Source organism: Rana temporaria, chromosome 2 (assembly GCF_905171775.1).
Source record: "Rana temporaria chromosome 2, aRanTem1.1, whole genome shotgun sequence".
Lineage (NCBI taxonomy): Eukaryota > Metazoa > Chordata > Amphibia > Anura > Ranidae > Rana > Rana temporaria.
The window spans coordinates 308,270,658-308,296,345 of NC_053490.1; the positions used below are offsets into that span (position 1 = coordinate 308,270,658).

The following is a 25,688-nucleotide window of genomic DNA, read 5'->3' on the forward strand; positions in this document are numbered from 1 at the left end:
CTATACGATCCCGATAATGTGTCCTGTGCTTTTTCTATATTTCCTTAGAACGCTTCATCTCTTGCTGGCATGTAGATATTGGGCATACATGTAAATATTTTATTTTATCTTTTCATGTGACAACACTGAAGAAATTACACTTTGCTACAATGTAAATGTAGCGCCCCCTTACTTTCAGTATGGGCACTATGCTAAAGTTAGTGGGGAATGGGAGAGTTATTTTGCTCCCATTCATAATTTGTTAAATTTGGGCTGCTGTCATTCCTGAACTGTCCTGTAGGTCAGTCTGTGCTCCAGGGGTGCCGATTCCACCCCTGGGCCACAGTTGGCGCTAGAGGGGTTCTGGCAGAGACACTTTTCCCCAGCAGCCAATTAGAGGAATTTTTACCTCGCAGGGCATGCTGGGGGAGGGTATATCTGTGGCAGACACCATTTTTGTTGGTTCTTCGCGGGTTCCAGGTTCCAGGTGCGGCACCCATCTTTAGGGTGTGCGCATCCAACAGTGTGGTGTATGGTCTGAGCACTGACAGGCTGACCTCCCACCCCTTCAAACTCTGCAGCAATGCTGGCAGCACTCATACATCTATTTCCCAAAGACAACCTCTGGATATGACGCTGAGCATGTGCACTCAACTTCTTTGGTTGACCATGGCGAGGCCTGTTCTGAGTGGAACCTGTCCTGTTAAACTGCTGTATGGTCTTGGCCATTGTGCTGCAGCTCAGTTTCAGGGTCTTGGCAATCTTATTATGGCCTAGGCCATCTTTATGTAGAGCAACAATTTTTTGCCATGGGGTGCCATGTTGAACTTCCGGTGACCAGTATGTGAGAGTGAGAGAGATGAACACTATATTTAACACACATGCTCCCCATTCACACCTGAAAAACACAAACACTATATGACCAAAAGTATTGGGACACCTGCCTTAAACACATAAAAAGTTTAATGGCATACCAGTCTTAGTCCGTAGGGTTCAATATTGAGTTGGCCCACCCTTTCCAGCTATAACAGCTTCAACTCTTCTGGAAAGTCTGTCCACAAGGTTTAGGAGTGTCTATGGGAATGTTTGACCATTCTTCCAGAAGAGCATTTGTAAGATCAGGCACTAATGTGGACGAGAAGGCCTGGCTAGTAGTCTCCACTTTAATTCATCCTAAAGGTGTTACATCGGGTTGAGGTCAGGACTCTGTGCAGGTCAATCAGTTTTCCTACGCCCCAAACTCACTCACCCATGTCTTTATGGACCCATTAGAACAGGAAGGGGCCATCCCCAAACTGTTCCCACAAAGTTGGAGCATTAAAATTGTCCAAAATGGTATGCTGACGCCTTAAGAGTTCCCTTCGCTGGAACTAAGAGGCCAAGCCCAATCCCTGAAAAACAACCCCACACCATAATCCCCCCTCCACCAAATGATTTGGACCACCAGTGTACAAAGCAAGGTCCATAAAGACATGGATAAGTTAGTTTGGAAAGGAGGAAACGGATTGGCCAGCACAGAGTCCTGACCTCAACCCAATATAGAACACCTTTGGGATGAATTAGAGCAGAGACTGCAAGCCAGGCCTTCACATCCACATCAGTGCCTGACCTTACACATGCTCTTCTGGAAGAATGGTCAAACATTCCCATAGACACTCTCCTAAACCTTGTGCACAGCCTTATCAGAAGAGTTTAAGCTGTTATAGCAGCAAAGGGTGGGCCAACTCACTATTGAACCCCATGAACCCCATGGACTACAACTGGGATGCCATTAAAGGCAGATGTCCCAATACTTTTGGTAATATAGTTTTTAGACCATAGTTTGTGGACTCTATAACTTTCCCACAGACTAAATAATATACACTGATATGGGTTATTTTCACCAAAGAAATGTAGCAGAATACATTTCGGTCTACATTTATGAGCAACGATTATTTATTTGCAAACAGAAACAAAGAAAAACACATTTATTTTTCCAAATTTTCGGTCTTTTTTCGTATATTTAGCAAAATCACAGTGGGGATTAAATACCACCAAAAGAAAGCTCTATGTGTGTGGAAACAAATGATACAAATGGGTACAGTGTTGCATAGCTGCACAATTGTCATTCAAAGTGTGACAGCGCCAAAAGCTGAATATTGGCCTGGCCAGGAAGGAGGTGAAAAGGATCGGTACTGAAGTGGTTAACGCTGGGCTGGCAGCGCACCTGACTGCACAAACCGCACCTGCAGCATTTTTGGCATAACAGTGCATCACAGCACATGGTATATTGACAGCTACTGAGTGTTTTCTTTAGAATGTCACTACAACACAATGTGCCCAGCATCTGCTTTGTGTGCATGTTTTATAGCACATTACTGCAATGCACAAGGCGAAGCGGGTGGTCACTAATGTACCTTTAAAAAGATCTGCCTGAAGACTTGCAACTGTCCCCTGTGCAGGTTTGACAGGTAATGAGTTCAGGAGCAGCTCTTATCGCTGCATCACTTTTGCAGCACATCAGTCATTTAGAAAGTTCTTAGCAATTGCAGGGGCAGGGTTCTGGGAGATTTGGGCAGAGGGGGATGACTTCTACTTTTATGTTTATTATGAACTAAAATAGTCTAAAATGGTAATATAAAGAGTTTATTGAAACTTATTGGTCAATAACCTGATCATAGACAAATTGTTCCTCTAATCAAAATACATAAAGCCTTGCATTACGCAATTCATTGCATATCATACCAGAAAGTATGTCAACTGAGTATGTAGTGCCAGGTTTAAGGCACCTATAAGCATTACATCCTGTCAAGTGACAATCTTTTTTTTAAATGCATCATCAATTATACACTATATTATCAAAAGTGATATACAGGGTCACTGATTGGCTCCTGCTGTGTACAATTTTCCAGACCTGTAAGTAAAAATCACGTACAGGTAAGTGATTTCACGCTAAAGGGCCGTCCTGCCACCGTATATGTATGTGGAGCGGTCCTTAAGCGGTTAAAGTGGATGTAAACGCCATTCATGAAATCTGACCTGGGCACAAATATCTGTAGTGTATACTTATCTCTCTCCAAAGACCTAATTGTTGTGTCTTTCTGCTGCTCCGTTCCTCTGCTATCAGCATGACTTCTGACAAGCTCTCTGACACAGGAGATAAAAGCAGCTGGAAATTTATGTTGGGGAGGGAACATAGAGATAGATAAGCAGAGAGTTGGTCTATTCACAGCACAGCTCTTCACGTATCTGCGTTCCTCTGCCTATGTGGAGTGGGGGTGTGTGCCTTTCCTCCAATCAGTTCACACATAGTGTATGCCCAGACTTCCCTCCCACTGCTGAAAAAGGAAGAAGATTTCTAACACGATGTGCACTTTCTATAGAGTCTAGAAAGCTGAAGACAGCAGACATACATGTAAAACTTATGTAAGAAGATTTGTTTCATCTCTGCGTATCATCTTATTGCTGTTCACTTCACTGTGTATGTGTGAGGGTTTACATCCACTTTAACCAACTCAATACAGGGCACTTTTACCCCCTTCCTTCCCAGGCCAATTTTCAGCTTTCCGTGCTCTCGCACTTTGAATGACAATTACTCAGTCATGCTACACTGAACCCAAATTACATTTTTATCATTTTGTTCACACAAATAGAGCTTTCTTTTGGTGGTATTTATTCACCACAGTTTTTTTTTTTTTTTGAGATATAAGCGAAAAAAAAGAGCAAATATTTTCTACTTTCTGTTTTAAAAGAAATCCAATAAAATCAAATTTCGTCATACATTTAGGCCAGAATGTATTCTGCTACATGTCTTTGGTAAAATAAAAAACCTGATAAGTGTATGATAATTAGTTTGAGTGAAACCAAGCTATTGTCTACAAGCTATGCTATGTATCACTGAAAATGGATAAATCCTGATGTACTGAGGGACTTCCTTCATTTATTGAGGCCCTAAAATGTCAGGACAGTACAAATACCCCCCAAATGACCTATTTTTGTAAACATGACAGTCCAAGGTATTTAGTAAGAGGCATAGTGATTTTTTTGGAAGTTGCAATTTTTTGCCCAATTTTGATTTTTTTTCTCCACAATATTATCATATTAACCAGTTATTTCTCATACATGCCATAGGTAAACTTGCAATTACACCCCAAAATACATTCTGCTACTCCTTCTGAGTATGGCCACATACAGAAGCGCAACATGCAGGGAGCACCATCAGGTGTTCTAGGAGCATAAATTACACATTTAGTTTCCTGATAACCTATCACATTTTTGAAGGCCCTGGAGCATTTTTTTAAAATTACGTTTTTTTCATGACGAAAAATGATCGCGTGTATGCGGCATAAGACTGGGATGCTATTAAAGTTCATGTGCGTGTAAAGGCAGGTGTCCCAACACTTTTGGTAATATAGTGTATCAAGGAGATCCAGAGCAGACAATTCTGCAGTAAAGTAGAGCCTCAGTTCATTAGAATCAGGTATCTTCTTACCATATGTAGCAAGATCTGAAGTGTCAGTCCACAACTGTGGTGGGTATGGTTCCTCCCATTCTGGAGGTGATTAGCCATCAAATTTTTTATTCAATATTTTTTGCAGCAATCATCTTTGGTGTGTACGCTATATGGCCCCTTGCTTCTTACTAAAGGGGCTCATTTACTACATTTGAATTGTTCTAGAACAGACTTAGGCCCCATTCACACCTCCGCGACAAAACGCCCGACGCCGGACGCTCGTGCCGCTGGAGGGGAGAATTCCCATTGCTGTCTATGAGATGGTTCACATCTCATAGACGCCGTACGCCTGCCGCCTGAAAAAAAGTCCTGGACCCTTTTTTTCAGGCAGCATTGGCGTTCGGCCATACAAAGCAATGGGAAGGCGTATCTTGTCGCGGAGGTGTGAATGCAGCCTTAAAGGGTTCACCTCTGGGTGGAACATGTAACATGTTCCAACTGCTGCAACCATTCCCCTATTCCCCCACCCCATGACAGTGGGCTGGGAACTTCTCCCTGCACTCTGTCATTTGAAAAGAGTGTGGCCATGCAGGGCTCTGCCCACATGCCCACATGCCCATGCCATTCATTCACAGAGTTTATTATTTGGTAACTGCTACTGTCAATCACAGCCTGGGAGCCAATGAAGAGAGAGAGGGGGGTGGTACCGAGCCGTGGCTCTGTGTGATTTATGGACGCATAAGAGTGGGAGCCAGTGCACACCAGTGCCCCCCAGAGCAAGTGGCTTGGTATTGAGGGCACTGGCTGAAGAGGAGGAGCCAGGAGCGTCGGAAAGGGGACCCAAAAAGCAGAGGATCGGAGCTGCTCTGTGCAAAACCACTGCACAGAACAGGTAAGTATAACGTAACTTAACTTAATAAGTTTGATTTTTTTAAATAAGAAAAAGGAACCTTAAATGTCACTTTAGGCTAAAAAAAACTCTGAGGGTTTAATCCATTGGCTGGACAGTGGGGGGTTTTAAACACACTCCTGGTGGTTGCAGGCGGAGTATATATATATGACAACCAGACTGCCGCCTGTCAGATGAAAGCAGTCTGGCGCCACCAGTGGCTCTGGATTTTACACACCCCCATAACGTGCACCCGAGCCTGCACGTGCACCCCACGCCATGTATCCCGGGACCTGCTTGCCCATCCGTGGACCCGGACTGGCATAGAGGGTGCCGCCTGGTAGGGGGGAAGCTGACTGCACACATGTCCACTCCCCCCCCCTTCTTGTTGCTGTGGCGGCCAAAGAATGTAATGCAATGCGATTTGCACTGCATTACATTCAGTGGAGCACAGGGGACACATCTACGATCTTTTAGACATTGGGGACTTTTTGTCCCCTATGTGATGAAAAAAAAGTTAAAAGATTTTATTTATTTTAATTATAAAAAATTAACCACTTGCGGACCACCCCCACGCACCTATATGGCAGGCAGGGATGAAAATTGCAGATCACTGCCATTACTAATAAAAAAAAATAATAATAAAAATGCCATAAAACTATCCCATATTTTGTAGACGCTATAACTTTTGCGCAAACCAATCAATATACGCTTATTGCATTTTTTTCCCCAAAAATATGTAGAAGAATAGGTATCGGCCAAAACTGAGGACATTTTTTTTTTTTATATATATATATATTTGGGGGATATTTACTATAAAGCAAAAAGTAAAAAAATATAACCTTTTTTTCAAAATTGTCGCTCTTTTTTTGTTTATAGCACAAAAAATAAAAACAGCAGAGAGGATCAAATACCACCAAAAGAAAGCTCTATTTGTGGGGAAAAAAGGATGCCAATTTTGTCTGGGAGCCACGTCGCACGACCGCGCAATTGTCAGTTAAAGCGTCGCAGTGCCGAATCGCAAAAAGTGCTCTGGTCAGGAAGGGGGTAAATACTTCCAGGGCAGAAGTGGTTAAACAAATGCAAAAACAGCTGTGGCAGCGAAAGGGTTAATGGTACTTTACTGATATATTAATAAATACAGAGTTACATTAATTTGAGTCTTTTATTTTGTCCTGAAGTTCAGTGTAAGTAACCCTCAATTTTTAATAACAATATAGCAGTGCAATTTGTGAGAACAGGCGAGACATTTGAAGATGGAGTGTGATAAAGAGAAAGGATAATTACAAAGAATATAGATCCTTCCAGCACGGTAATAATGACTCATTAAGAGCACAGTTTTTTCTTTTTTTTCTTTTTTTGCTAATTTGACGAAAGCCTCTTTTGTGGTTTAGTAAAGTGGAATAATAGGTTGTATTAAAAGGTAGATAAAAAAAGCAAAGTTAATGTCCAACCCAAATTATGGGGCTGTACTTACATGCAATAAGTAGAGACACTTGGATTCAAGGTGACCTTCCATAGGAGGAAAGAACCGGATATTCCACTTTAGCAACTTCACTCCCATATAAACACAGGCATAAGGTGAGAAGTACATACTTTACAGGTACATCAATATTTTATTGGTATAAAATAAAACATTGGTAAAGTATAGCTTTCCTTCTGCACAAGTGCCAGGTTAATTCAGAACAGTTTCATAATAAATGAATGGAAAACTTCCTGGGAATTATGATCTTTCCATGCACCAGAACAGTTACTAATTAAGCAAACAAATTGTTTTAACTTGCTTCCTTTGAATGGAGTTTTGACCCTTTATGAAATATAATCCGATGAAAGTGACATTTAATCCATTACTGCCATCTAGTGGAAGACAGAGAAATTGCTTAAGCATTACCAATTGCCAGCCTAATTAGGAGCGTTTGTAATTATTATTATTATTATACAGGATTTATATAGCGCCAACAGTTTGCGCAGCGCTTTACATCAGGGAAGACAGTACAGTCACAATACAAATCAATACAGGAGGGATCAGAGGGCCTTGCTCGTTAGAGCTTACAATCTAGAAATATTATTATTATACACGATTTATATAGCGTCAACAGTTTACGCAGCGCTTTACAATGTATAGGGGAGAAAATCACAATTACAGTACAGTTTAATACAGAAGGTACAGTTTTCTGTTTTAAAAGCTGGTTGGCGGGTGAAATTTCTTCTATAACATCTAAAGTGTAACAGCCGGTTTCACCTTGGGACAGCACTACTTGCTGAGCGACTCGGCAAGGCGATCGGCCCACGATTTCAGAGGCGACTTGCAAAATGGCTTCTGTATTGAAGTCATTGCATGTCGCTCTGAAGTCGTCCCAAAGTAGTACAGGAACCTTTTTCTAAGTCGGAGCGACTTGAGTCGCTCCTATTAGAATGGTTCCATTGTACAGAACAGAGCGCGACTTGTCAGGCGGCTAAGTCGCGCCTGTGTGAACCGGCTCTAAGTGAATGATCAGACGTTAAGAATGTGCAATATTTATCATTTACCACAGTAAAATAAATATATATTTTTTTAAATGTAATTATTTAGTCCTGACTGTAGCAAATAAAGAAATAAAAAAGAAACAAAACCACTATGCAATCTCTTTGATATATCAATCAAATAAAGAGCCGGCAAATATATTTATGATCAATGAAAGAAAATACTCTCCGATCTTCCAGTGCTGTAGGGGTTATTAGCACTGATGGACCTGTCTTATGCACTCATCAAGAGTGCCAACTATGCTCGTCCTATCTATCCACCACCTTTATTCACAGAAGCTGTACTATAACTTCCATGAATGGTGGGTAGACGGATGAAAGGTCTGTCACCTCTATTCATGGATCCTTTTTCATTAATAAAAGTACAGTTTCTATGAATGGAGGAGGTAGGCAAAAAGGGTGGATATAGTCAGGCACTCAAGACCTGGGTCATAGCATAGTCATTCCTATAGTGCATTCTAGCAGTATAGTACTCTGGTTGCAGGAAAGGTATGGAAACACTGCCCATTGCTGCAGTAATTGTTATCTATGCCTTTACTTCATGCTTATTAGTAGTTTATTAAGGATAGACAGGGCATTTTTTCAGCAGGAACGTGGGGGAATTCAGTTCTGCCACCTCCTGCACTGAATGTATGCAGTGGCAAGGGGTATTAGGATGTGCTGAATGGTCCAATGATGCCAGCTGCTGGAGGATCTGACATTGCTACAACGTTAGACGCTCTTGCTGAGGGGGTCTATTGTTTCTGGGGGGGGGGGGTATTATGCTGCTAGTGGGTCAATTGTTAATGGTCGGGATCTACTGTTGAGGGAGGGGTCTATTGTTGCTGGCTGATGAAGGGTCTATTAATGCTGGCTGCTGGGTGATCAATTGTTCCTGGAAGATCTATTGTTGAGGGAGGGGTCTATTGTTGCTGGTGGGTCTATTGTTCCTGGGGTGGATCTGTTTATTTTGTAGCAAGCACTCTATGGTTTCTTGGGGGATCTGTTTTTGTTGGGGGTGTCTATTATTGCGGGGGGATCTATTTTTGCTTTGGGGGGGGCTATTGTTGCTGGCTGCATGGGATCCATTTTACTGTTTTTCTTATTATAATTACCAAATTTCATATAGAGCACTTAGCACCAAAAAATTATATTTGGTTCTGTTTTCTCTAAAAGAGGTGGTATTGGGAGGTGGGTAGGGGGTGGGAACAAGGGACAGTGCTTGTAGGTAGGTGGGGGGCAGACACGAGGGGTGATTTGGGAGAGGGGGGGTTCCTGCCCCTATTCTTTGAGAGAGAAAAAGTCTTGGTATAGATCAATTCATCTATATAGGGTTTTACACCAAACTGCTACAAGCTCATGATCATACTGTCCAGCAAATTATGGTTGATCTAATTCTTGAATTGGTCATTTATGAAAATATTACCATTTACTTTAACTCATAATAATATCCTGATTTCTGTTTTCACTTGAGTTATAGTTGTGTGCGGAGTTTCTATCTTTGTACTCTCAGCAGTACTGCAATCTCTATCTGCTTAACCTGGTGTGTCAGAGGAGCTGAGGTTATCTACAGAGTTCAGGTAAAAGAAAAGAACAGATTCACAACCAGCGGGTGCAACGTAACTTTTCTGATTTAAGTTACACCGCCGCAAATTACACAAGTTAGTGCCCGATCCACAAAGCACTTACCTGGAAATTTGCGGCGGTGTATCCTAAATAGTGTTGCTCACGAATATTCGTATTGCGAATATTCGGCTCGAATATGGCATATTCGAGTATTCGCGAATATCTCGAATTTCGCGGCCAATATTCGCTATTCCGAATATACGGTATAAAAAAAATTGCGAAATTTCGCTAATGCGAATTTATTGCGAACATTTTGCAAATTTTTTTTTTTTTTTTTTTTTCTGATTGGCTCTGATGCAAAAGAAGGGCGGAGAAAGTATTCTCGAATATTCGGAAATCGAATATTCGGAATATTTTATCAAAAAAAAAATGTTGGGAAATATTTTGACAACTGTGGTAGGAGAACTCTGATTGGCTCTGATGCAAAAGAAGGGCGGAGAAAGTATTCGCGAATATTCGGAAATCGAATATTGGTGATATTTTATCAAAATTTCGCTAATGCGAATGCGAAATTGATTGCGAGATTTTGACAACTCTGATTGGCTCTGATGCAAAAAAAGGGTGGAGAAAGTATTCGCGAATATTCGATTTCCGAATATTCGCAAATACTTTCTCCACCCTTCTTTTGCATCAGAGCCAATCAGAGTTCTCCTACCACAGTTGTCAAAATATTTCACAACATTTTTTTTTTGGATAAAATATTCCGAATATTCGATTTCCGAATATTCGAGAATACTTTCTCCGCCCTTCTTTTGCATCAGAGCCAATCAGAAAAAAATGTTCGCAATAAATTCGCATTAGCGAAATTTCGCAATTTTTATTTATTTTTTAAATATCACGAATATTCGATTTTAGCGAATATTTCACGAATATTCGGCTATATATTCGTGATATATCGCGAAATCGAATATGGCGTATTCCGCTCAACACTAATCCTAAATCAGTCCGGCGCAAGGCGGGCCAATTCAAATGGGGCGAGTCCCATTTAAATTAGGCGCGCTCCCGCGCCGGACGTACTGCGCATGCTCCCGGCGCTATTTTCCCGACGTGCTTTGCGCAAAATTACGTTGCGCCGAGTTTTGTGAATCGCGACGGGTAAAAAAGAGTTGCGGCGGGAAAAATAAAAGATTTGAAAAAAATTCAAAACCGACGCAGGAATGACGGGTATACTTTTGCATGGTAGAGTACCTTTACACTTTTGTAAAGTGGATCTCCGTAAGTGCTAATTTGCATACCCGACGCTGGATTACGACGAGAAATGCCCCCAGCGGCGGCCGCGGTACTGCATCCTAAGATCCGACAGTGTAAGTCCATTACACCTGTCGGATCTTAGGACTAGCTATGCGTAACTGATTCTATAAATCAGCCGCATAGTTAGAAACAGAGATACGATGGCGTATCAGTAGATACGCCGTCGTATCTCTTTTGTGAATCTGGCCCAGAGAACCCAAATTATCAGCGGTCCCGTCAGGGGTAGCGCTACATTAAGAAAGAACTGTTTGCCCGGAGTTCTACTTTAGCTATACTAGTAACTCCAAAAGAGCAACCCCTAATATTTTACCATAATATGTAGCCTAACAATTATGCTCTTCAATACTTCCATAACAAACCTTTTAATCTCTGCTGCCAGTGTAAATCTTCACTGTGCAGTGTTAACCGGATCTTGCCTGGTCCCTCCACTACATTTAGAAACCTTCATACAGATTGGATCTTCAGCGACATCATATACACACACTGCAAGTTTTATTAACAAGAAGCAAATTACAATCTGGCCTTTTATTCCACCTTAATGTGCTTACTCCTAAGGCACCCCTTTAATCCTACCCCTTACCTGAATCCTTACCACTAAGGATCATTACTGGAAGCACCCACTATCTGTGTTCCATAAAACTGAAATACTGAATGGCTGGCTTGAAATTGTGAAGTGTTAGGGATAACGTTGTAACATTCATACCATGTGACAAAAAAAAAAAAAAAGCGAAAAATTATTGTATTTATTATTCTGTTATTTTTCACTTTCAGGTATCAGACCTGTTCTAACAATGGCTTGGTGGCAGGAATTCAGAGTCAGTACTTTGAATCAGTACTGGACAGGGAATGGCAATTTTACTGCTGCCGTTACAGTAAAAGATGCTCGTATGCCTGCTGGTAAGTACAAATACATTTACAAATCTTTTTCACAACCATTTAATACACTGTGGATTTGCTGAGAGTTGTAAAAGGTTCACATTTTTAGGTCAGTGAGATCTGTTTATTGAGATCAAAAACAGACAGCGCACAGAATACGTCTATACATTTGTGTGTTTTTGGAGGCACTAAAAGTAAAGATATAAGCAAGCTCTTAGAGGAAGAAGCAGCTTGCATAAAAATGGCGACACACATGGGTGTAGCATAAGGGGTTGCAGGGGTCACAATCTCTCCCCCGCCCCTAGCTCCAGGGGGCCTCTGCAGCCCCCCTGTGATATTATCATATCCTCCACAAATTCCAGCTCCGATCTGCCCTAGGGCCCCACAGCCACACTCCAGTACTGGGCTTCCACTTTGCCTTCCATGATCCACACCCCTCCGTTCTCATTTTCAGCATTGTCCTCTGGATTGTGTCCTGGGATTCCTCACACTTTTCCCCCATGGCGTTCCCCAGCTCCTATTCTAGACTTCTCATCACTGCACAACCTGCACAATGCATCTCCCAGCCTCACTCTCATACTGGCCGATCTCCCCCTCAGTGTTGCCAACCTACCAGATTGAAATGTACTGGCACAACACAAAATTTACTGGCGCAGCCACGTTTTTACTGGCATTTCACAAAAGTTACTAAATTACATTTTTAGGTGCAAATTTCAATATTTTGGCTACAAACAAGTACACTAGGCAATCAGCAATGTGATTTAAGGTAGATATTAAGGTAAAAAAAATGTTTTTGTTATTTTGGATATAATAAGGGCAAATTATTTAGTCACATCACCCCCTGCCTCCATCCCCCTCTGCCACCAACACCCCCTGCCTCCATCCCCCTCTGTGGTGTCACAATCTCCCCCTGTCTCCAATCTCCCTCTGCCTCCAATCTCCCCCAGGCCCCCTTCCTCCAATCACCCCCTGCCTCCATCGTCCCCTGCCTCCATCCCCCTCTGCGGTGCCACCAACAACCCCTGTCCCCATCCCCCACCCTCTGCGGTGCCACCATCCCCCTCTGCGGTGCCACCAACACCCCCTGCCTCCAATCTCCCTCTGCCTCCAATCTCCCCCAGGCCCCCTTCCTCCAATCACCCCCTGCCTCCATCGTCCCCTGCCTCCATCCCCCTCTGCGGTGCCACCAACAACCCCTGTCCCCATCCCCCACCCTCTGCGGTGCCACCATCCCCCTCTGCGGTGCCACCAACACCCCCTGCCTCCAATCACCCCCTGCCTCCAATCACCCCCTGCCTCCATTTCCCCCTGCCTCCATCCCCCTCTGCGGTGCCACCGCAGCCACCATAACCCCCTGCCTCCAATCTACATGCGCAGTTCCAAGCCGAACCGATCTCGGCTATTTTTACTGGCACATTTCCGCAACTACGGACATTTACAAAAGGGGGAAAAAAGTGCCCGTTTTTACGAACTGTCCGTTAAAATACGGACGGTTGGCAACACTACTCCCCCGCTCCTTGATTCTGGTTGGTGGGCCTAACTTCCACCAGTCAATCAAATACCACCCTGGCTGCTGCAAGTTCTCCAGTTCCTTTCCACTTCCTGTATGAGGGGGGCAATGTATGGTGAGGTTGTGTGTGATGCTCAACCGGGTGGCTTAAAGGGCTTGATAACCAGGGCTACATCCCTCTTTGTCATAATAATAAATTAATATTTATTTTTTAACAAACATACAACATTGCAAGACCTGGCAAAACTAAACGTGTACTGAAACACGTATGGAAGATATGTTCTATACGTAAGATCATAACTCATTTAGCTGTATGTGTTATCTAGCCAACCTCCAAATCAGGTGTTTTTCAGGAAAAAAACTGTTAGGAGATCTTTAGTCACAGCATACACTTTCATTTTATAACATCAGCATTGTAATAGCAATACAAATACAAACAATAGTTGTTTTTGACAATCGAATATAAGCTTAAGTGAAAAATCTTACAGCTTCTTTTCTGATCATTGCTTTGGTTTAGTCTTAATTTGTAAGGACTACTTATCCCATGGTATATTGCTGCCTGCAATCAGTGATTCCTGTTCTGACTCCATCTCCTGAATTTTTTTTTTCCTTTTTCTTGTTTGCCTTTTAAAGTCCAGAAGGTAGACTTTGTGAAATGTGACACCACAATGCAACACAAAGCATAACGAATACTGTATGTGGCACAGCATTCAAGGAAGTAAATGTATATGATTCTGTTTCTTGTGAAAAAAAAATGTATATGATTTTGCAAAGGGCATGTTTTTATAACTCTAGGATCATTCAGATTAAGAGGAGTAGGCTAGAAAAAATTGAAAGTCAATGTGGAAAAGGATATGACTTTTAATTACGACCATAGAAACACTTTGAAAGAATGTCAAAAAATGTTGCTTAAATCTCACCACTTGCTGGCTTCAATTCATAAATTCTATACATATTATATATGTGTGCATGTTTTAAAATTACCTGGTTTAAAAATAATTATTTTTGTATAGGTCTAAACAACATAAATACTAGAGACAGTATATACTAAAAAAAAAACACATACATTCTCTTTTTTTTAATAAAAATGTATATTTTTAAATAATATTTTATGTTTCAGGTTGACACAAGACTATCCTGCACATTATAAGGAAGAGGTGGACATGGTTCTGTATTCTCATGGCTACTACATCAGAGGGGCAACCACAACCTTTTCTGGAGTGGAGAGGTTAGATCACTCGCTTACTAATTATTCCAATAATACCTTTTTGTAATTTATAAATCACATTAGAAGAAAACAAAAAAACGATCTAGTCTACTGTCCAGGTATTTACTAAGACAGTGCAAGGAGCAGTGATACTACGGGTACTACAACTGATCTGATAATATTCATCATCACCTTAAGGCAGACACTGGGGGTTATTTACTAAAGGCAAATCCAATTTACACTACAAGTGCAAAGTGCACTTGAAATTGCACTGAAACACATAAACACTTCCAGTACATAGAGTTCTGCCTCAGTCGCCTTGGGCAGTGGATCATCAAAAGCAATGTAATAACATCATTCCTTAATGTATACTTTGTCAAATGTGCCCTTCTAAGTTCAGGGGAATCTAGTAGACAACTGTAAAAGAACACACAGAAGGACGCACACGCCTAGTGCATTATCAAAGGTTTATTGTATCAAACAAAACATACAGCCAACATTCCTGGCCTGTCATGGACACTGAATTAGCCAGTATATGATGAATTACCCAGTATATGGTCAATAATTGTGTACACCTACCCAACACACTTTTTTTGAGCTGTTGGATAAGAAGGCTCTCCCCTCTGTGCAGCTAGGGCAATGTCTTCATTCTTTTGGAAAGTCTCTCAACATGATTCTAAAGTATCTGTGGGCATGTGTGCCAATTCAGCCAAATAAGGCCCCTTTCACACTACTGCGACTTCAAAGTCACGTGATTTCACGACCGTGATTTTGTTGCGATTCGTGGCCGCGATTTTGCCACGATTTCAGGGAATGCCTGTGCAAGTGGCATCAAAATCGGACCAAAGTAGTGCAGGGACTACTTTGAAGTCGTAACAACTTGAAGTCGTACTAAAATGAATGGTTGTCATTGGAAATAATGGGAAACAACTTGTCATGCTACTTTGCCATCACAAATCGTGGGACAAGTCGTATAAGTGTGAAAGGGGCCTTAGTCAAATAAGCATATATGGACAACAAGGCTTGACCCGCAATTGGCATGCCAATTCATGCAAAAAGTGTTCAGTATGAGTATGAGTACTCAGTATAAGTGTTCAGTATGAATACTCAGGTTCTTTCCCACCAAACCATATCTTTATGGGCCTGGTTTTTGTGCAACAGGCACAGAAACAAGCTTTGCATAAAGTGTTGCACAAGGTTGTAAGTGCACAATTGTTTTAAATGACTTTGTATGCTACAGTATAAACAGTACCTTAAAAAAGATAACTCTGATCTTGATAATTTGAAGCAGTGTCCACAATATTTTTGACCATAGAGTGTAGGTGTGATGGTCAGGTGTCTGATAGGGATGAGATCCAGGTTCAGAGCCACCTTGGGTTTAAGGTTGATCTCACAATTTGGTGGGATTGACCACAGAGGTAGAGCGTGGCTCAGTCAAGCCAGAGGCAGGAGACAACAGGCAGGGAACAGCTATGAATGGAAAATATGCAGCAGCTGGAGCTTAATGTAAAGTAGTCTCCAGTGACTAAGAGGTGGTTGGGATAAGGCAGCAGACCACATGAAGGTATAGAGTGGAGAAGAGAAAACTCAAAAACTCAAAAAGAGGATAATAGATCAGTGAGGGAAAAAGTTGTTGAACAGCAGGTGCGTCTTGCAGAGAAGAGCAGGCAACACCCTTCCAAATGTTTCTCGCGGCACTGCCCCAACGCACGGGTCACTGTTTCCCCAGTCAGGAGGCCAGTACAGCCTCCTTTGCAGTGTGGTTATTTTTTCCTGTGTGTACTGTTCTGTGTGTCTTTTTTCAATCTTACCTATGTAACTATATGTAATAACAATGGGAACTGCAACTTCTGCCAGAAGCACATGTGTTGGAGAAAGCTTAATACCTGCTTGGATACTACTGTGATGCACAAGCACCTTTTTTAGAAACGGAGAGATCAGCGGAAGTAGCACCTACCAAGATGGGCTCCTTAAGTTTCCAATCCTGTTGGCGAAGAAAAAAATGTTGCAGAAGCATGCCTGCTTGGCATTGCTCATATACAAACTGCTGCAAACAGCCCTTTTCCACCAGCCCTTTTCCACTAGTCTTGGTCTGCACTGACCCAAGATACCCAGTTGCCATTACTTTTCTCAGAGAACTGGCCCTTCTATGTTCTAATGGTGAAAAAAAGTGGTCATTGGACAGCACTTTTGAGAATGGGGTGCACATGAGGTCACCTTATAAATCATTCAGTGCACACTGGATTAAAGTTATGGTGCCTGAGAGTGGGATGAATACCATACCACTAAACTTTGTGATGCCAACTCACTGTTTGATGGGAGCTGGTGAGATCTCTGTGAGCTCTACCCCTTTGTCCTCATTGGACCTATTGCCATGGATCTGGTAGAGGCCAAGGGCCAAGCTAATGAGAGGGTTTCTCTTATACCTCCTCTCCAATACCCCTTAGAGTTTGTGACAGGGTGCAGCAGGATGATGAGTGTCATGGGTGCTACAATGGATCTAGACACAGTTTTTTATTTTAGATAACGTCTGGATACTGCTGAGGGGTTGGAAAGGTTTGGATCAGATCTTTGCAGAATGCTGGAATTCAGATTGGGAACAAGAACACACAGGAACTGTCGTCAAGCCAAGCAGGAGTGGGCAAAAACCAAGCAGCAGAGATACTAATTTACAAAGTAGACGCAAAGTAAGAGTCTGGCCCAAGGCCAGGATCAGACAGACGGCAGTGGTGCCAAGACAACAAGCAGAAGGGGAAATCAGGATGCAAGCCAAAATTAGCAACAGAAGATCCGGATACAACAGAGTTAGGAGGCAAGCCGGGTCAATCAGGAAAACAGAAACATAGACCACTGGCTACAATATGCTCATGTGCAGATCTTCAGTTCAGACGTGACATGAGCTTGACCTTCTTGACACTTATTGACTATGTCCTCCTCAACATCAGGACCAGCTAGACCCTGCTAGGGTTCCAGAGTTTGCAAAACATCCCAAGCAAAATGCTGAAATGCATTGTTGCACTATTGGGGAAAGTAGCCATGCCAGGCTAGATCTACTTTTATTTCTTCTGGCGTAGGCTGAAAAGTGGGTTACCCCATGCTAGTTGAAAAATGTCAAGGTCCTGTGTGATAATGGCAAAAACCTGCTGTCTGCCCATCACTTGAGGAATCTCACAGATGTGCCTTGCTTTGCCTGGCTCATGTATTAAACTTTGTAGTACAATGCTTCTAATCGAAAAACCCTGGATTACAAAACATGGTTCACTATAAAAAAAAAAAAAAAAATAGTCTGTTTTTTTGTTTATAGCGCAGAAAAATAAAAACCGCAGAGGTGATCAAATACCACCCAAAGAAAGCTCTATTTGTGGGAAAAGAAGCACATCAATTATTTGGGTTCAGCGTCTCACGACCACGCAATTGTCAGTCAAAGCGACGCAGTGCCGCATCGCTAAAAACGGCCTGGTCATTAACCACTTAAAGACCGCCTCCTGCAGATATACGTCGGCAGAATGGCACGGCTGGGCACAAGCACGTACCTGTACGTCCTCTTTAAGTGCCCAGCTGTGAGTCGCGGGCGCGCGCCCGTGACCCGGTCCGAAGCTCCGCGGCCGTGGGACCCGCAGACCCGATCGCCGCCGGAGTCCCCTGATCGGTCCCCGAAGCTGAAGAACGAGGAGAGCTTCCCCAGCGCAAAAAATAAAAACCGCAGAGGTGATCAAATACCACCAAAATAAATCTCTATTTGTGGGGGAAAAAAAACCCGCCAATTTTGTTTGGGAGCCACATCGCACGACCGCGCAATTGTCAGTTAAAGCGACGCAGTGCCGAATCGCAAAAACTGGCCAGGTCCTTTATCTGCATAAGGGTCTGGGTCTTAAGTGGTTAAGGGGGAAATTCTTCCGGTCCTTAAGTGGTTAAAAGATGTATTCACTGAGAATACCTGCTTGAGGTGATTGTAGCTGTATTAGTGCAATTGTGGCATAGACAATTGAGTACTGTCCGTGATACTTTTTCTATTTGCACTAAGATACAATTTTTCAGGACAGCTTTCGGGGTATGTCCCATTCTTCAGGGTCCAAACAGTACTGGAAAGGGCCATGCCCTGAAAGTTTGTCCTGAAAAATTGTGCAAATAAAAAAAGTATCACAAACAGTACTCAATTGTCTCTGAGAATACCTGTAAGGATAATTGCACACGGTAGTAAAAAGCCAAATATTTTACTGATCGTAAAATATAGATTCGTTGTTGTCCATAGAACAATGCATACAGCTGTGTAAAGATCAGTAATACAGAGCCGTAAAACAAAAATAGAAAATTTAACATTTGAGTGCAGCAATTTATGTGCACATGTGTGTTTGCGCGTTGCAGCAGGGTGACCCTGTGCTACTGGGTAAAATGGTGGTATACGCCAGATTTTAAAGGAAACAAGCACACTAATGGCATAGGTGTGTGTTGGCTCCATATGAGATCTAGAGATAGAGCTCAGACCCCCCCCCCCCCCCGAGGAGGTCCGTGCGTAAAGGGAGCAATGACAGGTGCTGGTGTGCACCATGGAGTCCAGGTGGGGACAGAGCAAGGCCCGAGCCTGAGAGAGAGACCATAAGGGACAGAGCAGCTAGGAAGTTTTGATGTTTTGAAATATTACTACATGGGAGTACATTTGTGTTTTAAATTAGGTTAATGGCAGAAAAAGGAGAATTGCAGTTTTAAAAGGGCCATACGAGATGTATCCAAATAAAAGGCATTCCCATTAGGGAAAGCAGAGGAAGTAAGAAGTCTATCTAACAGTAAAGCCTGATTGCATATACCCCAGCAGTGGAAGGTGTTTTTGGACTTGGTAACAGGTCTTTATTGGAGGTGAGCGCAGTGGTAAAAGGTAATGGGAGCCACAGTATATTATTGGTATAGAAGAAATCACAAGGGTAAAGGATTTAATAAAGAAGATTGGCACAAGGGGTACACTTTTAAGAAAAGTTATTTTATTTGAATGGAAGAAAGATGTGTCATAAACTGTATATTCACATATGAACTTTATATGTTTCTTTTTTTTTCTGAAATGGATTATGTCACTGAATATTTACATTAATTGATGTTTATTGTATATGCACGTATATGTTACTCTTTTATATTTTCAGGGATCGTCAGTGGAAGTATATTGTTTGCAGACTGACGGATTTTGACTGTGAATTTGAAAACTTCTAGAAGAATGGCAAAATCAAAACATAAGCACTGAAGCCTTCGAATTTCAGCACCTACTTGACTGAATGATTCTCTAACACATGTAAATCTGGGTTTTGAATAAATGTACCAGGGCAGTTATGCATGCAAGTGTCATTGTCTGTGCACCTGATTAATCCAAACTGTTGTGACAAGAACAATGCTGGCTAAAATGGTACCCACAAGATGGTTCACTTTAATTTATACATTGCCTTGACATTCACTATAAACTTTCACAGAGAAGGATGAATAATTCATGTAAGTTCTTGCCTCTTATTGAAGTTTGTCATGCAATATCCCCTTGATAGTCATGGGTATGTGCAGTCTAGAACCAGTTTTGGAAGGAAAATATTTATGGCATAAAATATGTGTTGAAAATAACCAGCAAAGGAGATTTTATGAAACATAGTTCTAGAGCTGCACACCATTTCTGAAGAATAAAAACAGCTTTAGTGTACAGCACATGCACATGAACTCCTTTCAGAGACCTCAAATTATTGTGTTCCACCCCCCACTGGGGACTAATCTAAGTGTACTATGATTAAGCCCCAGTAGGGGGTTAAACGCATTGGTGAAAGGTCTCTTATGCCTCGTTTCCACTGAGCGGAACGGTTCGGGTCGGTACAGTTTGAAAGGGTTAGAATGGTCCGGACTATTCGGGTGAGCGTTTCCACTGCAAGTCGGACCGCCAGGGGCCATACAGGGTTTAGAAAAAAATGCCTAGTGTGTCCGCCAATCAGTGGAATGTATTGTAGCTCCGCTCTAACTGAACCGTACCATTTTCTATGGCCCCACATCTGAAGCAGGACCCAGAATGGTGCGGTATGGTTCGGTTGTATGGGCCGCTTTCATAATGGAAACCGAACCAACCCGAACCGATCAGCGGAAACGAGGTATTAGTTGAGTGCATGTGCTGGTTAATAAAGCAGTTTATGCCCTGTAAAATTGCTATGCAATGTTTTGTGGCATGTGAAAAGAGGCTTACCAATAAGGATGGGGACCTGCAGACTGGAGATGAGGATTATTGCGGTCTAGGGAATGGAGTAAGGGGATTCTATGCTTGAAGTTGTGCATCACTGAAAAAGAGCTAAATAGATCCAAAAGCTCTGAGAACCTCAAGTCTGATGTCAGATAGCAAATAGAGATCTATTTGAACAAATAACTACCCTACCCTAAGAGAGGCTTCTTTACTTTCTTATTGTCCTACAATAATGAAGCATGTGTGTTAGTCAATGGCTATGCAACCCTTGGGCTAAGCATTGGTCCAAAGGCAACAATAAAGTCCAACTCCAGCTCCTTTGAACCCCTAAGCCTAAGTTTTTTGTCTCCCTGCCCTTTTTCCCACTTCTAACTAAAAGGCCTCATTTACACGGGTGGACCTATGTGTATGCCCACATGAAGGGTCCACTTTTTCTACACGAGATGCATAAGTGTTGTATGCGTCCAGATGCAGGCAGTCATATTCATGTCTCCTGGGAAGCAGCAGCTAAAGTATGCGTTCAGGGACACGCACCCGCACAGATGTCAAATTGTAACCAGTGCCTATGTCCATGGAGTCCCTGCATCCCAATAGACATGAATAGGACTGCCTGCATGCGGACACACAGAGCACCCCAGCAACTTGTGCAGATCAATACAATCCTTTGTAATAGTGCAGGCATAAGTATGCCCATGTGAATGAGGCCAAAATGTACAGCATACATACCTTTATTCCAGAACTGTTCCAGATGGTCATGTGACAGCACTGCCCTCTTGCTTTTCAGTGCTGGGCGGTTAGCGGTCTTCAATGCCGCAAGGAAAATTGCTCAGGTTGTGATATGCGACCTCCTTTCTATGCAGCATTATGCTGTGTGCCCTGGTTGAGTGATTTTACTGAGTCAAGGAGTTGTGTCATTGACTGCCTGGGGACAATATAAATATTCCCTGGCATACTCTCCATCTAGTTAGCAAAAAAGGCTTTTTTAGACTTTTTAAAATGTTTTGGTTAAGAACAGAGGTTTCTACTGCTAACAGTTGCAAGCAATTGTTAAGCCACACTGCTGTGTCAAGGCATCTCTGCAAAGTCTGGTCCATAAAGTGGTATCAAAGGTTTGGCTTTAAAAAAAAAAAATGTCATTCTTACCTGCTCTGTGCAATGGTTTTGCACAGAGCAGCCCCGGTCCTCTTCTTCTGCCCCGATGCTTTTGGATCCTGCCCCATGACCAGTGCCCCAATATCGAGCTGCTTGCTATGGGGCACTGGTGCGTGCTGCGGCTCAGCCCTTCCCCCACTCTCTCCTCATTGGCACACTGGCTGTGATTGAAAGAAGTGGAAGTCAATTACTTCAGCTGTTGTCTTAGCCAATTAGGACAGGGAGTCTCGGGACAGCCAAGGCTCTCATGCACAGCATTGAATCAAGAGGGGGTTCAGGTAAGTATTTGTGGGGGCGGATGTGGGGAGAGCAGCACACAGATGTTTTTTTACCTTTATGCATAGATTAACGTTTCTCAACTCCAGTCCTCAAGGCGCCCCAACAGGTCATGTTTTAAGGCTTACCATTATTTTGCACAGATGATTTGATCAGTTTCACTGCCTTAGTAATTATCACAGCCGTTTCATCTGAGGGAAATCCTGAAAACATGACCTGTTGGGGCGCCTTGAGGACTGGAATTGAGAAACACTGGCATAGATTTGTAAAAAAAACTCTAGTCTTTACAACCGCTTTAAAAAGGTGATAAACCCAAAATGTAATGTGTGGCTGCTTACCAGTCATTAGATGTGGTGGCTGCATAAGTTTTTTTTTTTACTTTTTCACCTGGTGCTCTGGCCAGTAACACACCTCATTAAGGTACCTAATAGCAGTCTTGTCAGGCTGGATGGGGGGTAGTGTTAGATGCACTAGCAGATTTAGATACACAAACAAATTGAAGCCAAGGCTACAGCCAACACAGCAATTACAGCAACAATTTTGTTCCTTTAAGGATAAAGTATTTACATATATAAATTCTTGTACTCTTGAGGCGTACTGGGGGTGCAGTAATGTTTTTAAGAAGTATGTATAGCACCCTACTGATTCCTCCAACCAGCCCATGGGCTCAGAGATGATGTTACTGAGTCTAAAATAAGCTATGCGATCAAAAAAATAAAAGGTTTTATTTAAAAATTTTATCAGCATGGGGTAAGGTAGGTTGGGGAACCAACGAATGTAACATTTAAGCCAATTAAAATTGATCTAAAATAATAAAAACTGAAGTTTGGCCTTAAGCTCACTCTTTCTAGTTCTAAGCTATGCCCCTATCATTTAACTTCTACTGCCTCGTAAAATCCAAGATCCATGTACTGCCAGGATCTGGAATTTAAATGGCTCCATACGTGTACAGGGATGAAATTGAAGGCTAACATAGAAACTTTCCTGCATGTCAACTCCATTTGTTCCATTCTAGGCCAGACACATTGTAATAATCTATTCTACAGGTATAAACTTCATGTTTAAGTAAAGCTTCCATGAACAAAATATGTCAATAATTATGCCATTTCTGATCCCTTGAAAATGATAGTTCAGAGACCAGCAACTAGCATTTTAGGAAGGGAAGTCAGCAATGGCAGCCATCCTGTTTTTCTCATGTTAGGTTTCTTTGCAAACAGCTCAGCTTTTAGCAATACAGTCAAGTCAAACTACAACTATTATAGAGATAATTGCCTTTTGTGGACATAAAGTATATATTTTTAGGTGCAGATGATTCTGTGCGGTGACTTCCTAAAACGTTGGCTTCTTTTGTAATCTGTCTTAAACTGGCTATACACGGATACGATTTTGAACAAAAATTCTTAGGAAAAGTAATTTGAAAATTTTCAGGACATTCTCAGAACTTTCAAATGTTGTTCAAAAGAGTTTGCTTGCTTTTAACATTAAAAGTGAGTGAAAACACTGTTAGAAAATTACGCTCCTTTGAATTTTCTTCTCACTGTGGTCAAAAAATAATGTCCATTTGACTCCACTTATGTTTAGAAAAAACAACAACTTTCTTAGAACATTCTTTTCTTGCTGCTTACTGCTTTAACAATTTTTATAACAAAGATAAAAACATGTAAAAACTGACTATATGTATGTAAGATAGCAGTAACTTTATGCATGCAAAAAATCTTTGTTCATATGCCTTTGTGTATATATGTCAAATCATTAAATCAAAATTCAATAATATTCGTGTTATACGAGTGATTCTGTCATATAAGTGTGGACTGAAATTTGAAAAGTAAAAGAATGATGTGACTACATGGCCAAAATAAAATGATATAATCATTAGATATCAAATATTACTTGTCTAATGAACTGCCTATATCCTAAACCTGGGCCTGGGCACAGATGCTCATTCTGGTAGAATGGATATCTCCTGAAGACTGATGGAGAGAATAGACTGTCTACATACACAGATCAGTTTTAACATTATGACTACTGACAGGAATAGCAAAAACCAGATTATCCTATTACAATGACATCTGAAAGTGGGTGAGATATATTAGGCAACAAGGGAACATGTTATCTCTGAAATTGAGTGACTATGACAAGGGCTAAATTGTAATGTTTAGATGATTGGGTCAGAGCAACTCCAAAACTGCAACTCTTGCAGTTGTCGATTTGCAGTGGCCCAAGAAAGGAAAACTGGGAAACCATCAACTGGGTCATGGGTGGCCAAAGATCAATGATGCACATGGGGTGCGAAGGCTGACCCGTGTAGTTTGTTCCAATAGGAGAGCTACTGTAGCTCAAATTGCAAAAAAAAAAAAAAAGAACACACAGCACATCACAGTTTCTTGTGTATGGAGCTGCGTAGCCACAGACTGGTCAGGGTGCCCATGATGAATTGTGTCCACATCAAAAGCGCCTACAATGGGCACATAAGCATCAGAACTGGACCATGGAGCAATGGAAGGAAGTAGCCTGGTCTGATGAATTTAAAAATGATTTGAGGAACACAAGTTGGAGATGCTGACTTGGCCTCCAAACTCTCCTGATCGCAATCCAATTGGGCATCTGTAGGTTGTGTTGAAAAAACAAGTCCGATCCATGAAGACCTCACCTCCCAACGTACAGGATTTAAAGGATTTGCTACTGATGGCTTGGTGCCAGAGAAACCACAACATATCTTCAGAAGTCTAGTGAAGTGCACTCCTCGACACGTTATGATGGGTGTTTATAATGGTATGGCTTATCGTGTATGGGAAAAAAGTTACCTGAATTCCTTGTGATGAAGATAAAAGCTGAATGTTTATACATTTTATAGGTAATTTTGGACAAAGAAGAGTTAAGTGTAAGGAGGAGGATGGTATAGTGTATGGAAAATATAGCCCCGCCGAAAATGATATTTATAGGGAATCTAAAACCCATATAATTTACTATATAGTAACAGGTACATTCATTTTTGGAATAAAAATAAATAGATTTGAGATATATTTCTAAGCCATACGACCTCGTCAAGGCTCCTTTGTAATGTGTGGTCCTGAACTTTAGAGTTGAAAGTATTCATATTGGATAATTGAACAATATGGTGATCAAAAGTATCTGTATCAAAAATACCAATAATGGGGGTTACGTTCTAATTTTACATGAAAAAATCTGATTAATACATGGAATGACACACTATGTCAGTGCCACACTAATTTGGCGCACCTCCAAAGAAGATGTAGCAGGTCTCCTTGGTCCCTACCACATATAATACAGCACTCGTTCTCCTGAAACCCTGCAGCATACAACATTTAAATGTACCTTGACAAAATAGCTGTGTTATCATTGTGATACCAATTTTCTGTCACTGAGGGGAAAGGAAAGAGCTTAGCTACTTCTGGAAGATACTCATTAGACCATATTGGAATATGTTTGGTAATATGAATAAGTCTCACCTTCTTGTCTCCAGTGAGTACAAAGGGCCATGCTCAGCAAATTTTTTTTAGCTTTTCTTTTACAAAGGGTTATTAGCATATAATCAAACATACCAAAACAGGTTTTAGATGTGTGATAGGCAAACAAAGAGACAAAGTAGAAAAAATACATCATGGTATAAAGAAGACATGAGCAAAATAAACATGCAGGTAACAGACTTAATGTCCCATAAAATAAAGCAGAAAGATGGAAGACCAAAATTATCCTGTCACGGTGTCCCTGGGAGAACAGGGTATCCATAAACAAAATGTCCACATATATAGCCTGAGCATATGCCAGCAAAAT

General features: G+C 41.7%; 1 protein-coding gene across 1 annotated transcript in view; it reads left to right on the plus strand.

The window, feature by feature from the left end:
- Positions 1-19,829, plus strand: part of DPT (dermatopontin) — a 37,404-nt gene extending 17,575 nt beyond the window's left edge. The window contains exons 2-4 of the mRNA XM_040337357.1: positions 11,451-11,576; positions 14,186-14,293; positions 19,405-19,829. Of these exons, the coding sequence (XP_040193291.1) occupies positions 11,451-11,576; positions 14,186-14,293; positions 19,405-19,471 (301 nt within the window). The 3' untranslated portion in view covers positions 19,472-19,829. The remainder of the gene's footprint in view (positions 1-11,450; positions 11,577-14,185; positions 14,294-19,404) is intronic.
- Positions 19,830-25,688: the final 5,859 nt, after the last annotated feature.